The sequence below is a fragment of the Malaclemys terrapin genome, chromosome 8, assembly GCF_027887155.1.
Source record: "Malaclemys terrapin pileata isolate rMalTer1 chromosome 8, rMalTer1.hap1, whole genome shotgun sequence".
In the NCBI taxonomy this organism is placed as follows: Eukaryota; Metazoa; Chordata; order Testudines; family Emydidae; genus Malaclemys; species Malaclemys terrapin.
The window spans coordinates 73,008,641-73,030,773 of record NC_071512.1 but is presented as its reverse complement, the minus strand read 5'-3'; the positions used below and the strand labels follow the sequence as shown (position 1 = coordinate 73,030,773).

Here is a 22,133-nt window from a genome sequence, read left to right as displayed (position 1 = left end):
TACTTGTGGCACCTTAGAGACTAACAAATTTATTTGAGCATAAGCTTTCGTGGGCTAAAACCCACTTCTGTTTTGTTAGTCTCTAAGGTGCCACAAGTACTCCTTGTTCTTTTTGCTGTTACAGACTAACACAGCTACCACTCTGAGGCCTTGGCTACACTTGCAGATGTACAGCGCTGTGAGTTAAACCTGACTTCGTGCAGCTGAGTAGGGAGAGCGCTGCAGTCTGTCCACACTGACAGCTGCCCAGCGCACTATCGTGGCCACATTTGTGGCAATTGCAGCGCTATTGGGAGCGGTGCATTATGGGCAGCTATCCCACAGAGCACCTTTTCCCATTCTGCCGCCGTGGGTTGTGGGAAGGGGGCGTGGGTGTGGGGGATTCTGGGTCCTGTCCCAATGCCCCGTGATGCATCGCTTTGCATCCCAGAAATCCCTTTGTTTCCGTCCACCTTAGGCGCCATCCTTCAACGGTTTCTGTGCAGCGCGATCTGTCTGCGGGAAATGGAGTCCGAACTGCTGAGGCGTATGCTGACGAGTCTCGCCAGCACATCATGTTTGGCTATCGAACTATTCCTTAAGATCCAAAGTGACAGGGAGAGTGAGGGTGAGGATTCCGACGATGCTATCGAGACACGTAACGCGTACGACACGAAATTGCTTGTGGCATTCACGGCCATGCTTAGCACCGTGGAACGCTGCTTTTGGGTTTGGGAAACAAGCATCGAGTGGTGGGATCACATCATCATGGAAGTCTGGGATGACGAGCAGTGGCTGCAGAACTTTCGGATGAGAAAAGCCACTGTCATGGGACTGTGTGAGGAGCTTGCCCCCACCTTGCGGCGCAAGGATACAAGATTGAGAGCTGCCCTGCCAGTGGAGAAGTGGGTGGCTTTTGCAATCTGGAAGCTGGCAACTCCAGACAGCTACCGGTCAGTTGCAAACCAGTTTGGAGTGGGAAAGTCGACCGTCGGAATCGTGTTGATGCAAGTTTGCAAGGCCATTAATCGCATCCTACTCAGAAGAACCGTGACTCTGGGTAACGTGCAGGAAATAGTGGATGGCTTTGCACAAATGGGGTTCCCTAACTGTGGAGAGGCGATAGATGGGACGCACATTCCTATTCTGGCACCACCCCACCTAGGATCCGAGTACGTTAATCGGAAGGGGTATTTCTCTATGGTTCTCCAGGCGCTTGTGGATCACCGTGGGCGTTTCATTGACATTAACACAGGCTGGCCTGGAAAGGTGCATGACACACGCATCTTTCAGAACACTTGGCTGTTCAGGAAGATGCAGGCCGGGACTTTTTTCCCAGAGCGGAAAATCACGGTAGGGGAAGTTGAAATGCCCATTGTGATCCTTGGAGATCCCGCTTACCCATTAATGCCGTGGCTCATGAAACCCTACACAGGGAGCCTTGACAGCAGCAAGGAACGGTTCAACTACAGGCTGAGCCGGTGCCGAATGACTGTGGAGTGTGCCGTTGGCTGTTTAAAGGCCCGCTGGCGATCTCTGTACGGGAAGCTGGACTTGGCCGAAAGCAGCATCCCCGCAGTTATATCTGCGTGCTGTGCTCTCCATAATATTTGTGAAGGGAGGGGTGAAAGCTTCACTCAGGCATGGACCTCCGAGGTTCAACACCTGGAGGCTGAATTTGCACAGCCAGAGAGCAGGGCTATTACAGGGTCCCAGGGCGGGGCTGCAAGGATTAGGGATGCCTTGGGGGAGCAATTTGAGGCTGAAAACCAGCAGTGATATCTGGTGCCCTGCACGGGAGTGAAGTGCAGTAGTTCCAATCTTTAGGAATCAGTGTCTGCTTAGCAGACAAGCAGACTTGCAGTGCCTGTTTATTTCCTGGGCTAAGGAGTCTTTTACTTTATGCAATAATAAAGAATATTTTCAATGCCAAAGAATCCATTTATTGAAAAGAAAAAAAAATATTTATTGAAAAGAAAAAAGGGGAACAGTGGAGTGGGCAACAGTACAATCAGATTTGTGTATGTCCTGTCTGGTGTGCTGTGCAGTGTGTGCTGCACGTCAGGGCAGCTATACTGCATGGTGATGGGGGTTGAGTGTCAACATCCCATATCAAGATATACAAAGTAAATATCCTTAAATCAAACTCTAGTAAGTTCTCAAGCAGCATTACTTTATATATATGTACAATTTGATTATTACTGGTGGAAATGTTTTTTCATCACTGTGTGTATGTACGGTGAAATTGATGTTTCCTGACATTTACCAATAAAATTCTAATCCTACCAAGCCTAGAGATATAGCAAGTTAAATATTTATATTATTGCTAATAATACACATACTACAAAAGTGTTTTATGAAAACACAGATCGGTAATCAGTTTGACGTATATTTATACATGCACACCTATAAGGCTTAATTATTGGCTTACGTTCAGCTTGTTGGCATTTCTCTCTCTGTCTGTAATTGCAATAACTTCTGAACACTGTAAAAAGCAACAGAGGGTCCTGTGGCACCTTTAGTCTTAAAGGTGCCACAGGACCCTCTGTTGCTTTTTACAGATTCAGACTAACACGGCTACTCTTCTGATACTTCTGAACACTGCATCTGATCAATTGCAAAATTTCAGGGCATGTGAGTACAACTCTGTTGACTTTGAGGAAAACTGAAAGAGGCAAAATGTGGGCGGGGGGCATATGGAGCCTCTGCCATCTGTTTAGCACAGCCACAGCTTCAGGCACCCCTGAAATTGTCTACAGATAAACAACCGCTTGAATGCACCTATTAACACCTTCCAACATAACAATATCCCTGTTCATCATCCAATAGAGTTTAGCATGTTGACACCTTGAATGTCTTATCTCCCAGACAAATACTCATGGTAAGAGGAAATGTGGGACCTTGATACACAGAAGAGGGAATGGGGGACACACAGAGCCCCTGGCATGGGGGGAGAAGGTGGGAAGGAACATAAAACCCCTTCTTTTGGATTCAGGAGAGGGAAATGGAGGGCACCGCAGGAATTGTGGGGGTGCACACTGAGCCACTAGCATACAGGCGAAAATGGGGGACCCTGGTAGGGGATGAGGGAAGAATAGGAGACAAAACAGAGCATCTGATATGGGGGAGCTGCAGGGAGTCCCTGAAATAGAGGGGGATGGGAGGGTTGTGGATGCAGCTTGTGGGGTGTGCAAGGAGCCCCTGGTTTGTGCAATAAGCTTGGCATGGAGAAATGACACATTGAGATCCTCTAGTTTATTGTGTTATTTAAGTAATTATTTTGAGACATAGCAATGTAAATGTAGGTCATGGGATGAAGGTCATTGTTGGAATCGACTCTTTGTCCCCTCCACCGTATAATTGACCTGAGTTTGGGATGGTTGCATTAGGCTCAAAGAGTGAAGCCATGTCTAAGTTGTGTATGATGTGTGTGCGATGAGCTGTATTTGTGTCCTATTTAGCAGCTGTTCTCTAGACCGGAGTGACTCTCAGCCAGCGTAAAACAGGAGGGTTTATTGAGCGACTGAACATAGCACAGGAAACTCTCTGATCCTCAGGCCTGGGCTCCCTCAGCTCAGCACAGCACATCCCAATCTCCCCTGCATCCAGGTGGGTTCTGCCTGCTCCCCCTCTCCAGCCCAGAACCCCTCTGATTCCCAGCTGGGCATCTGATATCATTGGCCCCAGGTCCCGCCTCTGTCCATTGTCTTCTTTCCAGGTAAACAGGGTCCTCTGGGCCTCCTCTCCTCTCTGCCCCCCTCTGGCTGGAACTGGCTGGTTAGGTCATGGGGTCCTCTCTTCGCAGCCCATTGTCCTTCCACTGGCCAGAACTGGCTGCGACTCCTGAGCTGGGTCTCCGGTGAGGGTCATCGCTGGGGTGTCCCTCCTCTAGGCCATCGGCTGGGTCCCAAGTTCTCTCTCCGGTCCTCTGCAACAACAAACTCCCTCTCCCCTCACCTCGTTAAACCAATAACACCCAGGGGCACTGAGTCCCACTCCCTCTGCATGCAAACCATTGGAAAACCACGAAAAGATAAGAAAATCCCCCACTTCGTCACAAAAACCACTTCACTTAGGACTGCTTACAGAATATTGGTTGGTTGGCTTTTTCTGTAGAATATGTTTCTGACCAAACTGATGGACCAATTATAGTATTCAGTGGTTGTTTGAGAATGTGGATATAGACTGAAGAGTGTTACCAAGCCTACTTTGGAAATGAGATATCTAGTCGGTGTAAAGGTCTTGCTTCAACAAGTTTATATTTATATTATTATTGTAATTGTATTCCTTTCTAGAATAATGATTTTTAATCGTTTAAAAATATTGTCCTATATTGTCTCACATCTTGTGAGATGGAAGTGTTTCCAGGTTTGTCCTATTTAGGTATGATCAGAAGTCTGAAGCCACCTAGGAGTGAAAAATTGATAAAATGTTATTAAGTTGGGTTTTTTGCTTAATATGAAACTCTTAATGACTTCCATTAAAAGCAAGTGAACCAGGCCCTACATGTCATGCATATGCAAAATTCCTATATGCGACTATTGGTATGCAAATAGAATTTCAGCAAGTACCTGTGTGTGTTTGTTTTTTAATTGTTTTCTTCTTCCCTACAGATGGAAGACTGGGTTTACTGTCTCTCTCTTTTTTGTGCGGTGTTTTCTGCAAGAGTCCTTGGTTTTCCAGATGGAAAAATCAACCCAGCTTGTGATTCTATGTTACCTAGTCATGGTAACTTTGTTTCCCAAACTACCTCAGCACCTTACAGGATCTCCATATCCAGCACTTCATTTGACCCAGGAAACAAGATCACAGGTAAATTAGAACTTTGAATAATTTGGAGTGTCTGGATGGGATTTAAATTAATGTAAAATTTTTAAAGAAATATCAAAGAGGCTCGTTATTTCAGCTCACTGACTGTGGCTGTTTCAGTGATATTACATTGTGCTGTGCAGAACCAGAATACCACTGTAGTTTTTACAATGTCTTGTGCTCTCCCCCAGTAGTCTAGCCTTCAGAATTCCAACAACATGAGACAAGACTGATCCCTGTTCACAGTGCAACAACCTCCTGCAAGCCTCTAGTTAATCTCTGTTTGATTTAGCCATGTGTCCTATTTTATTGCTTTTGGTTTTGGTTTTAGATAGGTTTAAAATGTGCCTTTCATGGTCTTTAGGTGTATTTACATAACTAAAGTAAAAGCACATAGCTCTCTCTCAGCCTTTATATATAGTTCTTTGTATTTGTAGATCACAAAATTACAAACATTCTGCTTGCAGGAAATCTGCTATTGTAAGTAACTGATAATACAGAATTAAGGGGTCCAATCCGCAGTCTGCAATTCTTATTTCCTTCATTATCAAGGTTCATATGTTCAGAATGCAATACACATTTTCACAAACAATACAAAATTCAGCTAGAATCAAACCGTCTGTCTGTCTGGTAAGAGGTGTGGAAGCAAGCCATACTATTCCTTAGAAAGGTGATCCGAAGCTGAACGATGCTATAAGTGGTTATTACTTTCACTGTCTTATGTTGTATGCAGTGTTGTTGTAGCCATGTCAGTCCCAGGATATTAGAGAGACAAGGTTGGTGAGGTAATATCTTTGGATCAGTTTCTGTTGGTGAGAGAGACACGCTTTTGAGTTTACACAGAGCTCTTCTTCAGGTCATCATCATCATTAGACAATGACATGACAGAGAGTGAGTGACAAGTAGCTAATATTTAAATTGACTATTTTAAGTAACTTCCATATCTTTTTCCCTCAGTGACTCTACAAGGAATTGACAATTCCACTTTTAAAGGATTTTTACTGCAGGCCCAAGCAGTTAGCGGAGATGGTATTGTTGGTACTTTTCAAATCATAGATCCAAACACGCAAGGTCTTTTGTGTAACCAAGTTCAGGTATGTGGTCACATTTTAAACTAGTTTGTTGAACTCATAAGTTATTTTCCTTGCATTGTGTAAAAGACATGATAAATATTTTGTTTTTGCATTAGAGGTGACACTAAATGTGATCTGGAGGCAGCTTCATGTTTTCTAAAAAGTGTTTAATTGTGCTAAATCACTTTAAAAATAGAAGATATATGCTAGTTTTTCTGTGATGTAGACTAATGTCTGTGAAAGTAATAACAAATAGGGCTGGTTTGCAAAGGTAACAATTTTTGTGGGAAATACTTTTTAAATGTTTTCAAAATATTTCAAAATTTTAAAACAGAAATTTCAGTTTTTGAAAAGCAGGAAAGTTTCTGGGTTTGAGTGCTCCCCCACTCCTCTTTCTTGGTTTCCCCCTCTCCCTTTTTGGTTTCCCCTATAAGAGGAAAAAAGGGGACAGGAGAGAAAACAAACTAACAAAAAAACTGATGGGAGGAGGGTTGAAAATGAAACCAAAGTACAAAACTATTTGATTTAAAACAAGACTAATTTTTTTTCATTTAATCAAAAAATTCTTTTGGTATTTGCCTTTGAAAAGCCTTTTGTCATTGTTGAAAAAACTTGACCCGTGGACTTTTTCAGGAATAATTACTCTATGGGCTAGTCCACACTAACCCCCCAGTTCGAACTAAGATATGCAACTTCAGCTACGTGAATGACATAGCTGAAGTCGAAGTATCTTAGTTCAATCTACAAGGTACTTACCGCGGGTCCACATGCAGCAGGCAGGCTTCCCCGTCGACTCCGCGTACTCCTCTCTCAGACCAGGAGTACCGGTGTCGACGGCAAGCACTTCCAGGATCGATTTATCGCGTCTAGACAAGACGCGATAAATCAATCCCAGAAGATTGATTGCTTACCGCTGAACCCTGAGGTAAGTATAGATGTACCCTAAGTGTAGACAAGCCCTGAGAACTGCATCTTGGAGATCCAGATTTGTGTCTCAGTGATTTCTGCATCAAATGTGCCTAGTTTGTTCTAACAGCCAGCTTTGCAAATCATCTGGGCCCAGAGAATCAAGCGGAGTATTTTTTTTTGTCATGTTTCAGAGTGAGTGTAAACAATTGCACATGTTATTTTCTATTTCTGTGAAAAAGCACAATTACTAGGTATGTAGCTAGTCTTGTTTTCTAGCACTGTGGCCTCCATTCAGATTCAAAGTGCTTCTTTGAACTTAGCTACCAGGTATAGGTGTTACAGCATTAATGGGGAACATACCCCTGTGATTCCACCTACTTATCTTTGATTTCAGGCAATTGCAATTGAAAGAGTTTAAGGATTATCTTCAAAGAGAAGGCAGTTTGGGTGAGATGTTTTTACTGTCAAGGGAGGAGATAAATGTTTGGGAGCCACTGTAGGATTCTTGCCCCTCTGGCCACTGGACAGGGGACTTCGTATTTTTCTTTCCAGCCCAATAGCTGCTGGTCACTCAGCAATATAATGGTGTCAGAGGAAACTGCCTGCCTTCCCCCTCCCCCCATCCCGATTTTTCATACTTGCTGTCTGGTCACCCTATGGGAAGAACACTGTACTGTTCAAAGGGAATAGCTGGCTCAGAATGAAAGGATGAGTGGAAGCTCTAAAAGTCAGCCAGCTTGAACTAGTTAATATCCTGGATCACTGCTTCAATGAGAGGAGGACCTCATGATATTTCAGGGGGAAAAGTGCATTACTTTCTTTCACTTGAGCATTCACCTTGGTTTTTAATTGCAGAATTCTTCAGTGAGTCACACAGATCGCAACAGCAAGAAAAATGTAACAGCAATTTGGGTAGCACCATCAGGCACAGGAAATGTACAATTCAGGTACATTTATGATTCCTAATATACTAACATTTCATAAACAAATTAATTTGCAGAAGGAATAAAATCTGTTAGATTTTGCAAAGGATTTACCCTTAGCAATATTGTACTGACAGTGATTTGAGATTTGCCCATCATTTTTAGTACCTCCTGGCCTTTATGTTTCATTTCTAATACTTTTAAGATATGCTGGCAAGATGAGGTTTCATCTTTTCATAGTTTTGTCTTATCATAAGTAGTTACTGAACAATGTTTTCCCGAACAATGAACACCCTTAAAATTAAATCCCACTTCCATCTCTGAAGGTAAATGCCTCTATCTATTTGAAAAAGTCAGTATTGATTACTGCCAGCAAGATGTCTATCATATATCTAGAAACATTACTAGTGCCTTATCAGAACATTTCCCCAAATAATGGTTCAAAACGATGTGTTTGGTGTTTGTTTTGTTTCCAGAGCAACTGTTGTTCAGAATGTGAGTGTTTTCTGGACTAATGTCAGAAGTCAAACTCTTGTGTCTTCCAGTTCCTCTGTTGACTCAGTAAGTTGTTTCATTTTGATATTATTGTGAATATATTGTTTCACAAATATACATAACAGTGAATCATATGAATGAATTTGGGGCAATTTTTCCAGGAAACTTTTGGTTAGAGGTTTTATTAGAGCTAAACTCCTTCAAAGATTATTATGTTTTCTAATCAAATACTGTAAACTAAATTTAAACTTAGATGTTTAATTTGCTTTTAGTCCATTTTAAATACCTTTATGATAATGATGGTAGTATTACTTAATTGTAAATATAACTATTATAGCAGTTGCCTCTTGGGCAAAATCTGCAATTGTCGGTCTTAATTTAAGAGATGTTGTAGACCAGGATTGAGGTAATTTGATAGAGTTGCATGAGGAAAGATTGTATAGCCTCTGTCTGAAACAGACCTATCTCAAACCAATTAAATTAGCTTCTCATGTACAGAAACCCTCCTGTCTGCACTCATGGCATTCCCTCAGATTTCTGTCGCTGTCACTGTCCACCTGGAGGGTCTATTCTTTAAACTGCTGCCTTAATACTCAGAGCTGATGTGCGGAACCTCCGGTCCATTTCTACCAATGCCATCCATCCAATACAGAACTAGATTAGCGGGCCCTGCTAAAGGCTCTTCTCTCTCTACTCTCTAATCCTCAGAAGGCAATCAAACATACAGGACTTAGTGTGACCATATAGTCACACAAGCTGAATTTTAAAGCTTCAAGTCATCTGTCTCCATTGCTTTTTTTTTTAATGCAGCATGTCCTGGGTAATTCTGAAGGTAGGGGGTTGCATCTCACCATTGACATGTGGACCGGTGTTCAGGCAACTGACTATGTTAGCAGAAGCAGCAGCAGCACAGGCAACAGGTATGCCCTCAGTCAGCAGCATACCTCACTGTAGGGGGGTGATTTTGAACAGCCGCACACTTGCAGGGACATGGAGAACCTGTGTGCTCTCTCAGAGGAGTGGCTAAGGCCCCTCGCTCTCTCTGCTGAAGTTGTGGCAGCAAACAGTGAATTAAATATCACAAAGGCTGTGCATGTTTGTAGTTTCCAGCATGTTCCTTGCCTTGCTCTCTGCCTCAGTCTGGTTTGTAAGGGAATTTCTGAAAGGGGATGCCCAGTCCAGGCACTGCTCTCAACAACCAGGAAGATCTGCAGCCACATCAGCTGATTCTGGGAAGTGTGACACAACCTTACACAGCCACAGGCTCACTCTTTCTGCCAGGCCACCAGATGAAGCAGGAGGTGATGACCAGATGGAACACCATCTTTTACCTGCTGGAATGTCTGTATGGGCAGAGAGAAAAGCCATGCTAAAAGTGGGGAGTCATCACAATCTTGGGGGCAGCAGTTTTGGTAAGACTGTGCTTCAAGTGGCCTGGCTCAATTTGTATTTACTTATTTATTTTTGGCCGAGGGACTGACCCCTGGCAAACTCCCCCAACTTTTAAGCACTGAGAAGCTGTGCAAGTGTTGTACCCTTCTGCTGACTACTCTAGAAGCTAATCAACATCCAATGGCATTTTGGTGAGGCTATAAAGCTGGTCAGAGGGAGTGATGTGGGAATCAACCAAGAAATTCCCTTGCTGTGCCTGCTGGAGAGAGAACTGACACATGGAGACCCTCTTCCATCAACAGAGCAAAAGCACTGGGGAGTCGTGCTGTCTGCTCTTCTGGGTAATTGACATCTCCAAGCCATCAAAAAAAAGCAGCAGTATTTGATGGCAACATGTCTCAACCCCTGATTGAAAGCACCATGGCTTCCTTCATCTCAGATAACAGGGATGCTGAGGCAGCCATAACCTACTTTAAAAATCACCTGGGAAGCATGGTGGCAGAAGTCATTGCTTGTGGCTCTCCAAAACATAGGCCACAGCATCATCCCCACCAGGAGGCTCCGACACTCTTCACTGCTGGCAGTTGAAGAGGGATGTGCGACCAACATTGCATCAGCTGGCTGTCGCCCACCTCTCCTATCCACCATCATGCCGGCATTTGGAGCACCTCTTCAGTGCACCGGGCAGTATAGTCTCTGACAGGTACACGACTCTCCCCAGGGAATGAGGAGAGACTATCATTCATCCAAGTGAATAGAAACTGGCTTCCCAAGAAGCACATCCTGATGGGAAGACCCTGAGGGAAAAGAGCCACTTCTCTCCGGCCGCTGGCTGTGTGGCTGCCCCTGCTCCTCCTGAGTCCTCTGGCCCGTGCTTGCAGGGCTGCATTCCGAAAGGGGTTTTAGAGCTGCAGGCCGGGGCCCCGGGGCCCCCTTAGCCCAGGGCCCTGCAGCCCCTAAAGCCCCTGCATTCTGGGTGGCAATGCCTGACAGGGAGGAGGGGACAGCTCCCAGAATCATGGCCATGGGAGCGGTGCTGCTGCGCTGTGCAGAGCCATCTGCACACCACCTGCACCAAACAGGAGCTGCCCCAGGTAAGTGCTCTGCACCTCCTGCCTGCTCCAGCCCTGAGCCTCCTCCCGCACCCCCACCCTGAGCGCCCTCCTGCACCCTAACTCCCTCCCAGACTCTGCACTCCCAGCCCTGAGCCCCAGGGGTAAGCCAGGGGCACCTCCCCACCACAGTACAGTATATAATGCCTTTTGTCTGCCCCCAAAAAATTTCCTTGGAACCTCACCCCCTGCATTTACATTAAATCTTATGGGAAAATTGGATTAGTTTAACATCGTTTCACTTAAAGTTGCATTTTTCAGGAACATAACTACAATGTTAAGTGAGGAGTTACTGTATTTAAAAAACAAAGTGAATGTGAAAACCACATATGGGTCGGATCCCACTAGATTAGATTTGTTAATTAGTCAGTGAGTGCCTGTCATAGAACAAGTCAGCACAGTTTTTTTTTAAATTTCTCTCACATCTGGTCTGGCACTGGTTTCAGTGTAGAAACCCCAGAGTAGGTGGGTGCAATGTACTGGGAGGATTTTGGATCACCTGTACGAGCCCATGATCAATAGTAGAATTTATGGTTGAAATTTCCTATTTGTTGTTTTAGAAATCAGTTTCCTAAATAAAACAAAGGTGTGTTTAAAATGAGAGGTTGGCTCTAGAACAGTTTCATTAAGTTGTTTTTGGGGGCATAATGAAGGAGTGATGAGCAGGGATTGGGAACACCTGCCCCCAAGGGCCAAAGCAGGAGGAAAGACTCTAAACAAAGTGTAGTAGTTGTGGGTGTCAGTAATATCACACACACAATGCAAGTGAATACTGTATGCAGTCAGGAGTCAGCAGCAGCATCACACAGTGTTAGGGAGCAGAAAGGAGGCCCCTGCAGGACGCTAAATGAGCCATGTGGCAGCAGTGTTGTTTATACATGGAAGCCACACAGAGTTGTAACTTGTGTGGCTAAGAGCCATCTTCATTCTCCAGTAATGCAGGGCAATTATGTTGGAGATGGTGTTCTAGGCCCAGTGTTGCCAACTCTCATGATTTTGTCAAGTCTCATGATAATTATTTTCTTTAAAGCCCCAGTTCTGATTATTTCAGCATTCATCCTTAAAGAAAAAGTAAGCTTCTAGACCGGGCTGGTGCAAGGAAGTTTCGCCCCGTAGACGAAACTTCCACCTTGCGCCCTCCCCCTCAGCCCTGCAGCAGCTCCCTGCCCCCCCCAGAAGCGCCCCCCCGTGGTAGCTCCACCCCCTGCCGAGGCCCCCCCCCCGTGGCAGCTCCCCTCCCCAGCCTGGGGAGCCATGCGGCAGCTTCCCACCCCCCAGTCCGGGGATCCGTGCAGCAGCTCTGACTCGGGGAACCCCTGGGCTGCCGGCGGCATGCTGACCCAGGGGAACCCCTGGGCTGCCTGCCGGCGGCTCAGACTCCCTCTCCCTCCCAGTGCAGCAGCCACTGTAAAAAAAAAAAAAATGGGGGCACCGCTTTTTGGCACCCCCAAATCTTGGCGCCCTAGGCAACCACCTAGTTGGCCTAAATGGTTGCACTGGCCCTGCTTCTAGCTCTTTTGGCTATGGAGTAATGTGATCCCAGTGCACCCTAAAGACTCAAAAAGCAGAAGGAAAATAAAAAGAACTCCAGATCTATCATTTTTATGTAATCTTGTGATTTTAAAGCCAATCTCATGATTTTTGATGAGCCTGATTCATGATTTTTGAACATTTGGGGTTGATAATACTGTAGGCCCCAAAGAACAGCAGACAAATAAAACTAACATGAATATTCACATTACTGTTTAACAACTTTTTATGTTTATACTTTTTAAAATAAGAAATAAAAATTAAGGAAGGGAGTGGGGAACCATCTCCCCTGGATCCATTAGCCTTCCTCATTTAAAGGAGGACTAGAACCATTCCCCTCTACCAGGGCAGGGGGTAGATGGGTTCCAGAGGATGTAGCCTGGCTTAGCAGCTGGTCCATAGGCTCTGCCTTCTATTTCAGGAACCCCTTCAATCCTGCAGGCATTGGGCATGGAGGTGCTCTTGAGCCTCCATTGCTCTTTGGCAGGCTGTGACAGCCTGTTCCTGGCCCATGCCTGCTCCTTGCCAAGACTGAAATCTATAGCATAAACTAAAAGGTGAATCAAAACCACTTCTAGTGTGTTAAAGTCTTGTCTAAAAATTATTTGTTTTAGGGGTTACGGATAGAATGTAGGAACCTGTGAAGAAGCAATCATCTCCCATCAGGCATGTCCCCAGGTAGCAATTAGGGGAACATCCTGTAGATGCAGGACAGCTGCAAATATCCAATAAGAAGTTGCAGACCAACTGGCAGCATCTCTGAACAGGGTGTGGTGGGATGGCTGGTGCTGGGGCTACCGCTATAAAATGCCACAGAGGTCCCATGACGAAGACATCAAGGCAAATAAAGACTGCCTGAAAACAAGTCTTGCTGGGGCAAGTGGAGTTTGGTAGGCAGCTCACCTAGGAGCAGGGAAACTCCAGTTTCATACCAAGGGTGTCAGCCTTGAACAGCCAACCTGGAAAGCTTGTCCAATAGATATGGTCACGCCAACCCTGAATAAGGAAGTGGCAAGGAAGAAGAAGAAGATAAATGAGGAAAATGTTCCAAAACAGCTGCAGAGTTACAGGCAATCCAAAAGCCAGCATCTCCCCAGAGTTACAACAACAAAATATCTGAGATACACAGTTACTCCCTATTCTAAGCATAGGGAAATATGGTTGTGTGACGGATTTGGTCACAGAGACCCCCTTGGGACTGTCACTTGTTGTGCTGAAGTTACCTCTGAGCCTGTTTCCCCTGCCAGCTTGGGACTCCGGAACCCTACCTTGTTGAGCCAGACACACTAGCCTGCTGCAACACAGATCCAGGTCTGATCCACGCACCCAAAACTGCAGACTTTAACCAAAAACTGCTCAGCAAGTCACCTATCTCCAGCACCCAGACACCCAGTTTCCAATGGGATCCAAACCCCAAATAAATCCATTTTACTCTATATAAAGCTTATACAGGGTAAACTCATAAATTGTCCGCCCTCTATAGCACTGAGAGAGAGAGAGAGATGTACAGCTGTTTGCTCCCCCAGGTATTACCGTATTTTCCGGCGTATAAGACGACTGGGCGTATAAGACGACCCCCAACTTAAATTAGTTCCTAGAACATATCATTTAGAAAAACATTCCATCTTGATTTAAAAGATGTCAATGATGAAGGATCCGCCATGACACTTGGTAAATTGTTCCAGTGGTTAACTAACCTAAAATTTACACTTTATTTCCAGTCTCAATTTGTCTAGTCATTGGATTGTGTCAGACGTTGTAGACCTATAATTACTGGGGTTATACTATTTATACTTTTTAAATATTGGCACAACACCAGCTTTCTTCCAGGCTTCTGGAACTTCCCAGTGATCCAAGACTTATTGAAAATCAACATTAATGGTCCAGCAGGGTTCCCAGCCAACTCTTTTAAAACTCTTGGGTGCGAGTTATCTGGGCATGCTGATTTTAAAATGTATAACTTTAGTAGCTGCTGTTAGCATCCTCATTAGATACCAATGGAATGGAAAGAGTGTTGTTATTATCGTCATCATCATCATCTAATATAACTGCATCAGCTATTCTTTCCCCAAATACAGAACAGAAATGTTTATTGAACACTTCTGCCTTTTCTGCATTATCAATGATAATTCTACCATTTCCATCTAGCAATGGGAAAATATCATTGTTAGGATTCTTTTTGTTCCTAATTCAATTACGAAACACCTTATTATCCTTAACTCTAATGGCTACATATTTTTCTGTGTCCCTTTGTTTCCCTTTTCAGTGTTGTATAATTCCTTGCTTCTGATTTATATTCATTACTATCAACTTCCCCTTTCTTCCATTTGTTTTAGATTTTATCGCTGCCTTAACTTCCCCTCTAATCCAGATAATTCCCAATTATCATTTACCTTTTTCTGATAACATTCTTCTTCCTAGCTGATTTGGCCCATAATTGCTTTCAACTTTGTGAAATTGGCCTTTTTAAAGTACCAAGTATATGTATTATTGGTCTGTACTTTATTCTTTTTTCACATTATGATCACAACTTATGATCACTTGTACCTATGCTACCATTAATTTTTAATTCTGTGATCAGTTCCTCTTTATGTGTCATTATAAGGTCTAGTATGGAATTCCCCCATGTTGGATGCATCACTTTTTTTGAGTTAGGAAATTGTCATCTATAATATTTCAAAATTCTAAGAAATCATGAAGCACGGTAGCACATTACCTGAATAACAAACACTGTTATAATATTACAGTTCTGTGCACCCCAGATACAAATTCCAGTTAATTGGCATTATGAGATTTCATTTTTCTTGATATTTTTTCTGCTCCATAGTTATAATTCTATCACCCAATTCAGCACTTACACTCTGAAGTCAATTTGAATGGGGTATCAGTCTGAGTCAATACAGAATTTGGCCTTTAAACGTAACTCATGTCTTACTATTAGGGAACTTGATTACCATTGTGCTTGCCGTGTGCTGACGTGGCACTACATCCTTTAAGTGATACATCCCAATAATCTTTTTTTTTTTCTTTTTTTTTGTTAAAGTATAGTGTTATGGACATCTGCAACTCAAACAGCTGTGGGACAAGATTTTCAAAAATAGGAGTCTAAAGTTATGCACCTAAATAAGACTCCAATTTAGCAAAGGACTTAAGTTAACATGCTCAAGTGTTTTGCTAAATCACGTTCTGAGTAGACAAATTTTCAGAAGTTCTGAGCTGCCTCCCATTGAATTCATTGGGTGCTTGGCCATTTATATAAGTACCAACATATGGATTTAGGAACCTAACTTTAAGCTGTCATGGTTTAAAATCTGGCCTTGATCAATAAATTGCATTTTTAACACAGACATGAAAAGTGGTGGAAAAAAATATAAAAACATCTTTTCGAAATTTTTTTCCTCCAAAATGAAAAGCTGATGATGTAGTTCCTCCAGGTACACTGACTTACTTTAGTTACAGAGATCTTTTAAAGCATAGGGGCCTTAGATTGGAATGAAAGGTTATTTGTAAAGGGAGATCATTGTTGCAGTGGCTTCTTTAGAGCTACAGTGGAAAAAAGGCTTGTGTGTTGAGAGTGGAACATGCTATACACATGCTCTAACTATTGCTCCTTTGCAAGAAACTGAATGGAAGATTATATTTAAGGTGCAAAGCTACTGGACCATATGCCAATTGTCTCTAATGTAGTGGTACCCTCAAATATCATTTGGGTTTTGATTTTATTACTATGATGGTGCTCAAATTCCATAGTCTTGGTGCACCTGAAACTCCAGTCAAAGATTGTGTAAGATTTCCCTGTGTAAGATCTGCATGCAGCTTTACTCAATCACCACTGACATGGGCAAATCTGTGCTTTTCCAGGGGAATGACGACATTTATATCTATGGTAAGAATGCAACAGGACAAATAGAAGTTCAACATGGCTTTTCAACTGGACGAACTAGTCCCAACGGTTTGTCGCTGGTAATTTAATTCCAGATTATGTTGTATGTGTGTGTAGAACAACGCTATTTCATATTTTTTATTGTTGCATGCTTTTTATTGCAGAGTTGTTGCTGAGCTACAATATCAGTGCTGAATTCCAGACAGGATGATAAGATCATCAAACTGTGAACTATCGTATCGAAAGCTAGCAATATAATTTTCCTCTGAACAGAGTTTATCCCTTAAAATTGATTTGGATCATCTACATAAGCTTTTCTCCTGGCTCTGCTCTGAGTTGGTATTAGCAAAGACTAATAGCTAGTCAGAGACCAAGCTAGACGGGAGAGAAAAAAAAGTGGATCAGCCATTGATTTATGCAGTAAAACTTAAATCAAGTAATAGTCTGCTAAATATTTAAATACCAGTAATCACTTACTCTGGGTTAATTAATAAACAAAAGTTATTTTATTAAGTATAAAAAGTAGGATTTAAATGGTTCAAGTAATAACAGACAGAACAAAGTAAGTCACAAGCAAAATAAAGCAAAAGCACACAAGTCTAAGCCTAATACATTAAGAAACTGGTAACAGGTAAATCCCACCCTCAGAGATGTTCCAGTAAGTTTCTTTCACAGACTAGAGTCCTTCCTAGTCTGGGTCCAATCCTTTCTCCTGGTACAGTCCTTGTTAGTTCCAGCTCAGGTGGTCACTAGGGGTTTTCTCATGACTGGCAGCCCCCTTTTTTCTGCTCCACCCCCTTTTATAGCTTTGGCACAAGACAGGAACCCTTTGTCTCTCTGGATCCCTGCCCCTCCTTCTAAATGGAAAAGGACCAGGTTTAAGATGGATTCCGGTATCCTGTGACCTGGTCACATATCCTGTGAGACCTCATTCTTCCAGGGCTGGCCCGCACGTACCCAGGGAGGTTTGCAAGTAAAAAGAGCCATTTAGCTCCCATTGACTAGGACAATTTGTTGTATCAAGCTTCCAAACCACCATTAATGGCCCACACTTTGCATAATTACAATAGGACTTCAGAGTTATACTTCATATTTCTAGCTTCAGATACAAGAATGATACATACCTACCAATAGGGTGAACACAGTCAGTAGACTATAAGCTTTGTAATGACACCTTACAAGATACCTTTTGCATAAAGCATATTCCAGTTACATTATATTCACACTCATAAGCATATTTTCATAAAACATGGAGCTTGTCCAATAGATATGGTCATGCCAACCCTGAATAAGGAAGTGGCAAGGCAGAAAAGAATAAAAAAGAGGGAAATGTTCCGAACAGCTGAAGAGTTGCAGGCAATCCAAAAGCCAGCATCTCCCCAGAGTTACAACAACAAAATATCTGAGATACACAGTTACTCCCTATTAAATAAATAAAATAAAATAAATAATGGAGATATTCCATTGCCTAGAACTGGAAGGGACTTTGAAAGGTCATCTAGTCCAACCCCCTGCCTTCACTAGCAGGACCAATTTTGATTTTGCCCCAGATTCCTAAGTGGTCCCCTCAAGAATTGAGCTCATAACCCTAGATTTAGCAGGCCAATGCTCAAACCACTGAGCTATCCCTCCCCCGCATAAGCATAAGCATAAGGGGATATGGTGATATTTAATGTTCTTTAAGATGGCAAGAGTTCTACATATAGATCCACCTATTTTCTTTCTCCTAACAGCTGAAGAGTTGAAAGTGAGGTTTTGGTTTGGTAAATAGGAGACTGTAGCTTCATTTAGATAATATTGCCTAATTAATATTGGTAAATTAATTTACAATCTAATAGTTTTTCATGTTGTTGCAAATTACAGACCTCTGGACGTGAAGGCTGTGGCACACAGAAGTTCTGTTTCATCAGTCCTGCTGGGTGTAATCTGGATGATCCAAATTGTTATTTCATGTCTTCTGAGTCACTAGGTGGTGATGCTTTTAAATTTGAAATGAGCGGCCTTTCTGATGGATATATAGCCATTGGGTTTTCTGATGATACACAAATGGTAAGATACTATCACTGAATACACTATTGGAACAACAACAAAGTTCTGTTTTGCAAACTGTGGAAACTTGACAACAAACTATTCAGTGATTACAGTGGAGAGAAAGGGGAGACCTGTAGAGCAGGAGAGTTCCACTATGTTTAGCAAAGCTTGTAAGAGTGTTGATTATTCAGATTCCAAGGCCAGAATGGACCTATTTGATCATCTCTTCTGCCCTCCTGTATAACACAGGGCATAGAACTTCCTTAAATTAGTTCCTAGAACATATCATTTAGAAAAACATTCCATCTTGATTTAAAAGATGTCAATGATGAAGGATCCGCCATGACACTTGGTAAATTGTTCCAGTGGTTAATTAACCTAAAATTTACACTTTATTTCCAGTCTCAATTTGTCTAGTCATTTGATTGTGTCAGACGTTGTAGACCTATAATTACTGGGGTTATACTATTTATACTTTTTAAATATTGGCACAACACCAGCTTTCTTCCAGGCTTCTGGAACTTCCCAGTGATCCAAGACTTATTGAAAATCAACATTAATGGTCCAGCAGGGTTCCCAGCCAACTCTTTTAAAACTCTTGGGTGCGAGTTATCTGGGCATGCTGATTTTAAAATGTATAACTTTAGTAGCTGCTGTTAGCATCCTCATTAGATACCAATGGAATGGAAAGAGTGTTGTTATTATCATCATCATCATCATCCAATATAACTGCATCAGCTATTCTTTCCCCAAATACAGAACAGAAATGTTTATTGAACACTTCTGCCTTTTCTGCATTATCAATGATAATTCTACCATTTCCATCTAGCAATGGGAAAATATCATTGTTAGGATTCTTTTTGTTCCTAATTCAATTACGAAACACCTTATTATCCTTAACTCTAATGGCTACATATTTTTCTGTGTCCCTTTGTTTCCCTTTTCAGTGTTGTATAATTCCTTGCTTCTGATTTATATTCATTACTATCAACTTCCCCTTTCTTCCATTTGTTTTAGATTTTATCGCTGCCTTAACTTCCCCTCTAATCCAGATAATTCCCAATTATCATTTACCTTTTTCTGATAACATTCTTCTTCCTAGCTGATTTGGCCCATAATTGCTTTCAACTTTGTGAAATTGGCCTTTTTAAAGTACCAAGTATATGTATTATTGGTCTGTACTTTATTCTTTTTTCACATTATGATCACAACTTATGATCACTTGTACCTATGCTACCATTAATTTTTAATTCTGTGATCAGTTCCTCTTTATGTGTCATTATAAGGTCTAGTATGGAATTCCCCCATGTTGGATGCATCACTTTTTTTGAGTTAGGAAATTGTCATCTATAATATTTCAAAATTCTAAGAAATCATGAAGCACGGTAGCACATTACCTGAATAACAAACACTGTTATAATATTACAGTTCTGTGCACCCCAGATACAAATTCCAGTTAATTGGCATTATGAGATTTCATTTTTCTTGATATTTTTTCTGCTCCATAGTTATAATTCTATCACCCAATTCAGCACTTACACTCTGAAGTCAATTTGAATGGGGTATCAGTCTGAGTCAATACAGAATTTGGCCTTTAAACGTAACTAATGTCTTACTATTAGGGAACTTGATTACCATTGTGCTTGCCGTGTGCTGACGTGGCACTACATCCTTTAAGTGATACATCCCAATAATCTTTTTTTTTTTTTTCTTTTTTTTTGTTAAAGTATAGTGTTATGGACATCTGCAACTCAAACAGCTGTGGGACAAGATTTTCAAAAATAGGAGTCTAAAGTTATGCACCTAAATAAGACTCCAATTTAGCAAAGGACTTAAGTTAACATGCTCAAGTGTTTTGCTAAATCACGTTCTGAGTAGACAAATTTTCAGAAGTTCTGAGCTGCCTCCCATTGAATTCATTGGGTGCTTGGCCATTTATATAAGTACCAACATATGGATTTAGGAACCTAACTTTAAGCTGTCATGGTTTAAAATCTGGCCTTGATCAATAAATTGCATTTTTAACACAGACATGTGAAAAGTGGTGGAAAAAAATATAAAAACATCTTTTCGAAATTTTTTTCCTCCAAAATGAAAAGCTGATGATGTAGTTCCTCCAGATACACTGACTTACTTTAGTTACAGAGATCTTTTAAAGCATAGGGGCCTTAGATTGGAATGAAAGGTTATTTGTAAAGGGAGATCATTGTTGCAGTGGCTTCTTTAGAGCTACAGTGGAAAAAAGGCTTGTGTGTTGAGAGTGGAACATGCTATACACATGCTCTAACTATTGCTCCTTTGCAAGAAACTGAATGGAAGATTATATTTAAGGTGCAAAGCTACTGGACCATATGCCAATTGTCTCTAATGTAGTGGTACCCTCAAATATCATTTGGGTTTTGATTTTATTACTATGATGGTGCTCAAATTCCATAGTCTTGGTGCACCTGAAACTCCAGTCAAAGATTGTGTAAGATTTCCCTGTGTAAGATCTGCATGCAACTTTACTCAATCACCACTGACATGGGCAAATCTGTGCTTTTCCAGGGGAATGACGACATTTATATCTGTGGTAAGAATGCAACAGGACAAATAGAAGTTCAACATGCCTTTTCAACTGGACAAACTAGTCCCAACGGTTTGTCGCTGGTAATTTAATTTCAGATTATGTTGTATGTATGTGTAGAACAACGCTATTTCATATTTTTTATTGTTGCATGCTTTTTATTGCAGAGTTGTTGCTGAGCTACAATATCAGAGCTGAATTCCAGACAGGATGATAAGATAATCAAACTGTGAACTATCGTATCGAAAGCTAGCAATATAATTTTCCTCTGAACAGAGTTTATCCCTTAAAATTGATTTGGATCATCTACATAAGCTTTTCTCCTGGCTCTGCTCTGAGTTGGTATTAGCAAAGACTAATGGCTAGTCAGAGACCAAGCTAGACAGGAGAGAAAAAAAAGTGGATCAGCCATTGATTTATGCAGTAAAACTTAAATCAAGTAATAGTCTGCTAAATATTTAAATACCGTAATCAAAAATGTAAGCCTAGTAAACAGAATCATGTTGTTTATGCCTCCTTCAGCAGAGTGGGAAAAAGTACATTTAAAAAAAAATTAAGACAAGTGTATAAATGTTGGTTTTACTTTTTTAGTACTTATATCAGAAAAAAATTATTAGCAAAGGAATAATCAATATATCTTCTGGAATAGGCTACATCAGAGATTTCATGCTTTTGTATATCAGTTATGAATATCTACTATTAACTATACTCTAGTTGACCCCACTGACTTCTTTCTAGTTATTCCTAATTTACATTGATATGAGTGTCCAGGGGAATGAGACCCTAAGCCAGTGGTGGGCAGCCCACGGGCGCACATGACCCATCAGGGTAATCTGCTAGCAGACCGCGAGACAGTTTGTTTACATTGACCATCCGCAGGCATGGCCACCTGCAGCTCCCAGTTGCCATGGTTCACCATTCCCAGCCAATGGGAGCTGCGGGAAGCAGCGGCCAGCATGCCCCTGCAGCCCACGCCGCTTCCCGCAGCTCCCATTGGCTGGGACTGACGAACCACAGCCATTGGGAACTGCGGGCGGCCGTGCCTGTGGATGGTCAATGGAAACAAATTGTCTTGCGGCCCGCCAGTGGATTACCCGGATGGGCCATCTGCGGACCATGGGCCGCAGGTTGCCCGCCACTGCTCTAAGCTCTGATGTCATAGTTAACACACTGGGGAAGAGCAATATACATATTTTATTTGTGTCAAGTTAAAGAAATGACACATTTTAACTAAATGATCATAGTTTTGGGTCTAATCCTGCACATATTTGTGCATGTGAATACCTGCTCACATGAGTAATCCCATATTCACATGGGTATTTCCAATGAAGAGAATGGGATTTCTCCCTTGATTAAAATTTCTCAGGTGCATGTATTCAGAATAAGGCCCTTGAGCACTAGTAAAGAAAAACTAAAAAGCCCAGCATTGTT

The 22,133-nt window shown here is 42.0% G+C and overlaps 1 protein-coding gene across 1 annotated transcript in view; it reads left to right on the top strand.

The window, feature by feature from the left end:
• The window catches only part of LOC128842450 (putative ferric-chelate reductase 1), a 46,507-nt gene that overhangs the window by 5,685 nt on the left and 18,689 nt on the right, over nucleotides 1-22,133 (top strand). The window contains 7 exon segments of the mRNA XM_054038473.1: nucleotides 4,593-4,791; nucleotides 5,746-5,882; nucleotides 7,626-7,717; nucleotides 8,170-8,254; nucleotides 16,084-16,185; nucleotides 17,969-18,154; nucleotides 20,684-20,785. Coding sequence (XP_053894448.1) covers nucleotides 4,593-4,791; nucleotides 5,746-5,882; nucleotides 7,626-7,717; nucleotides 8,170-8,254; nucleotides 16,084-16,185; nucleotides 17,969-18,154; nucleotides 20,684-20,785 — 903 coding nt within the window.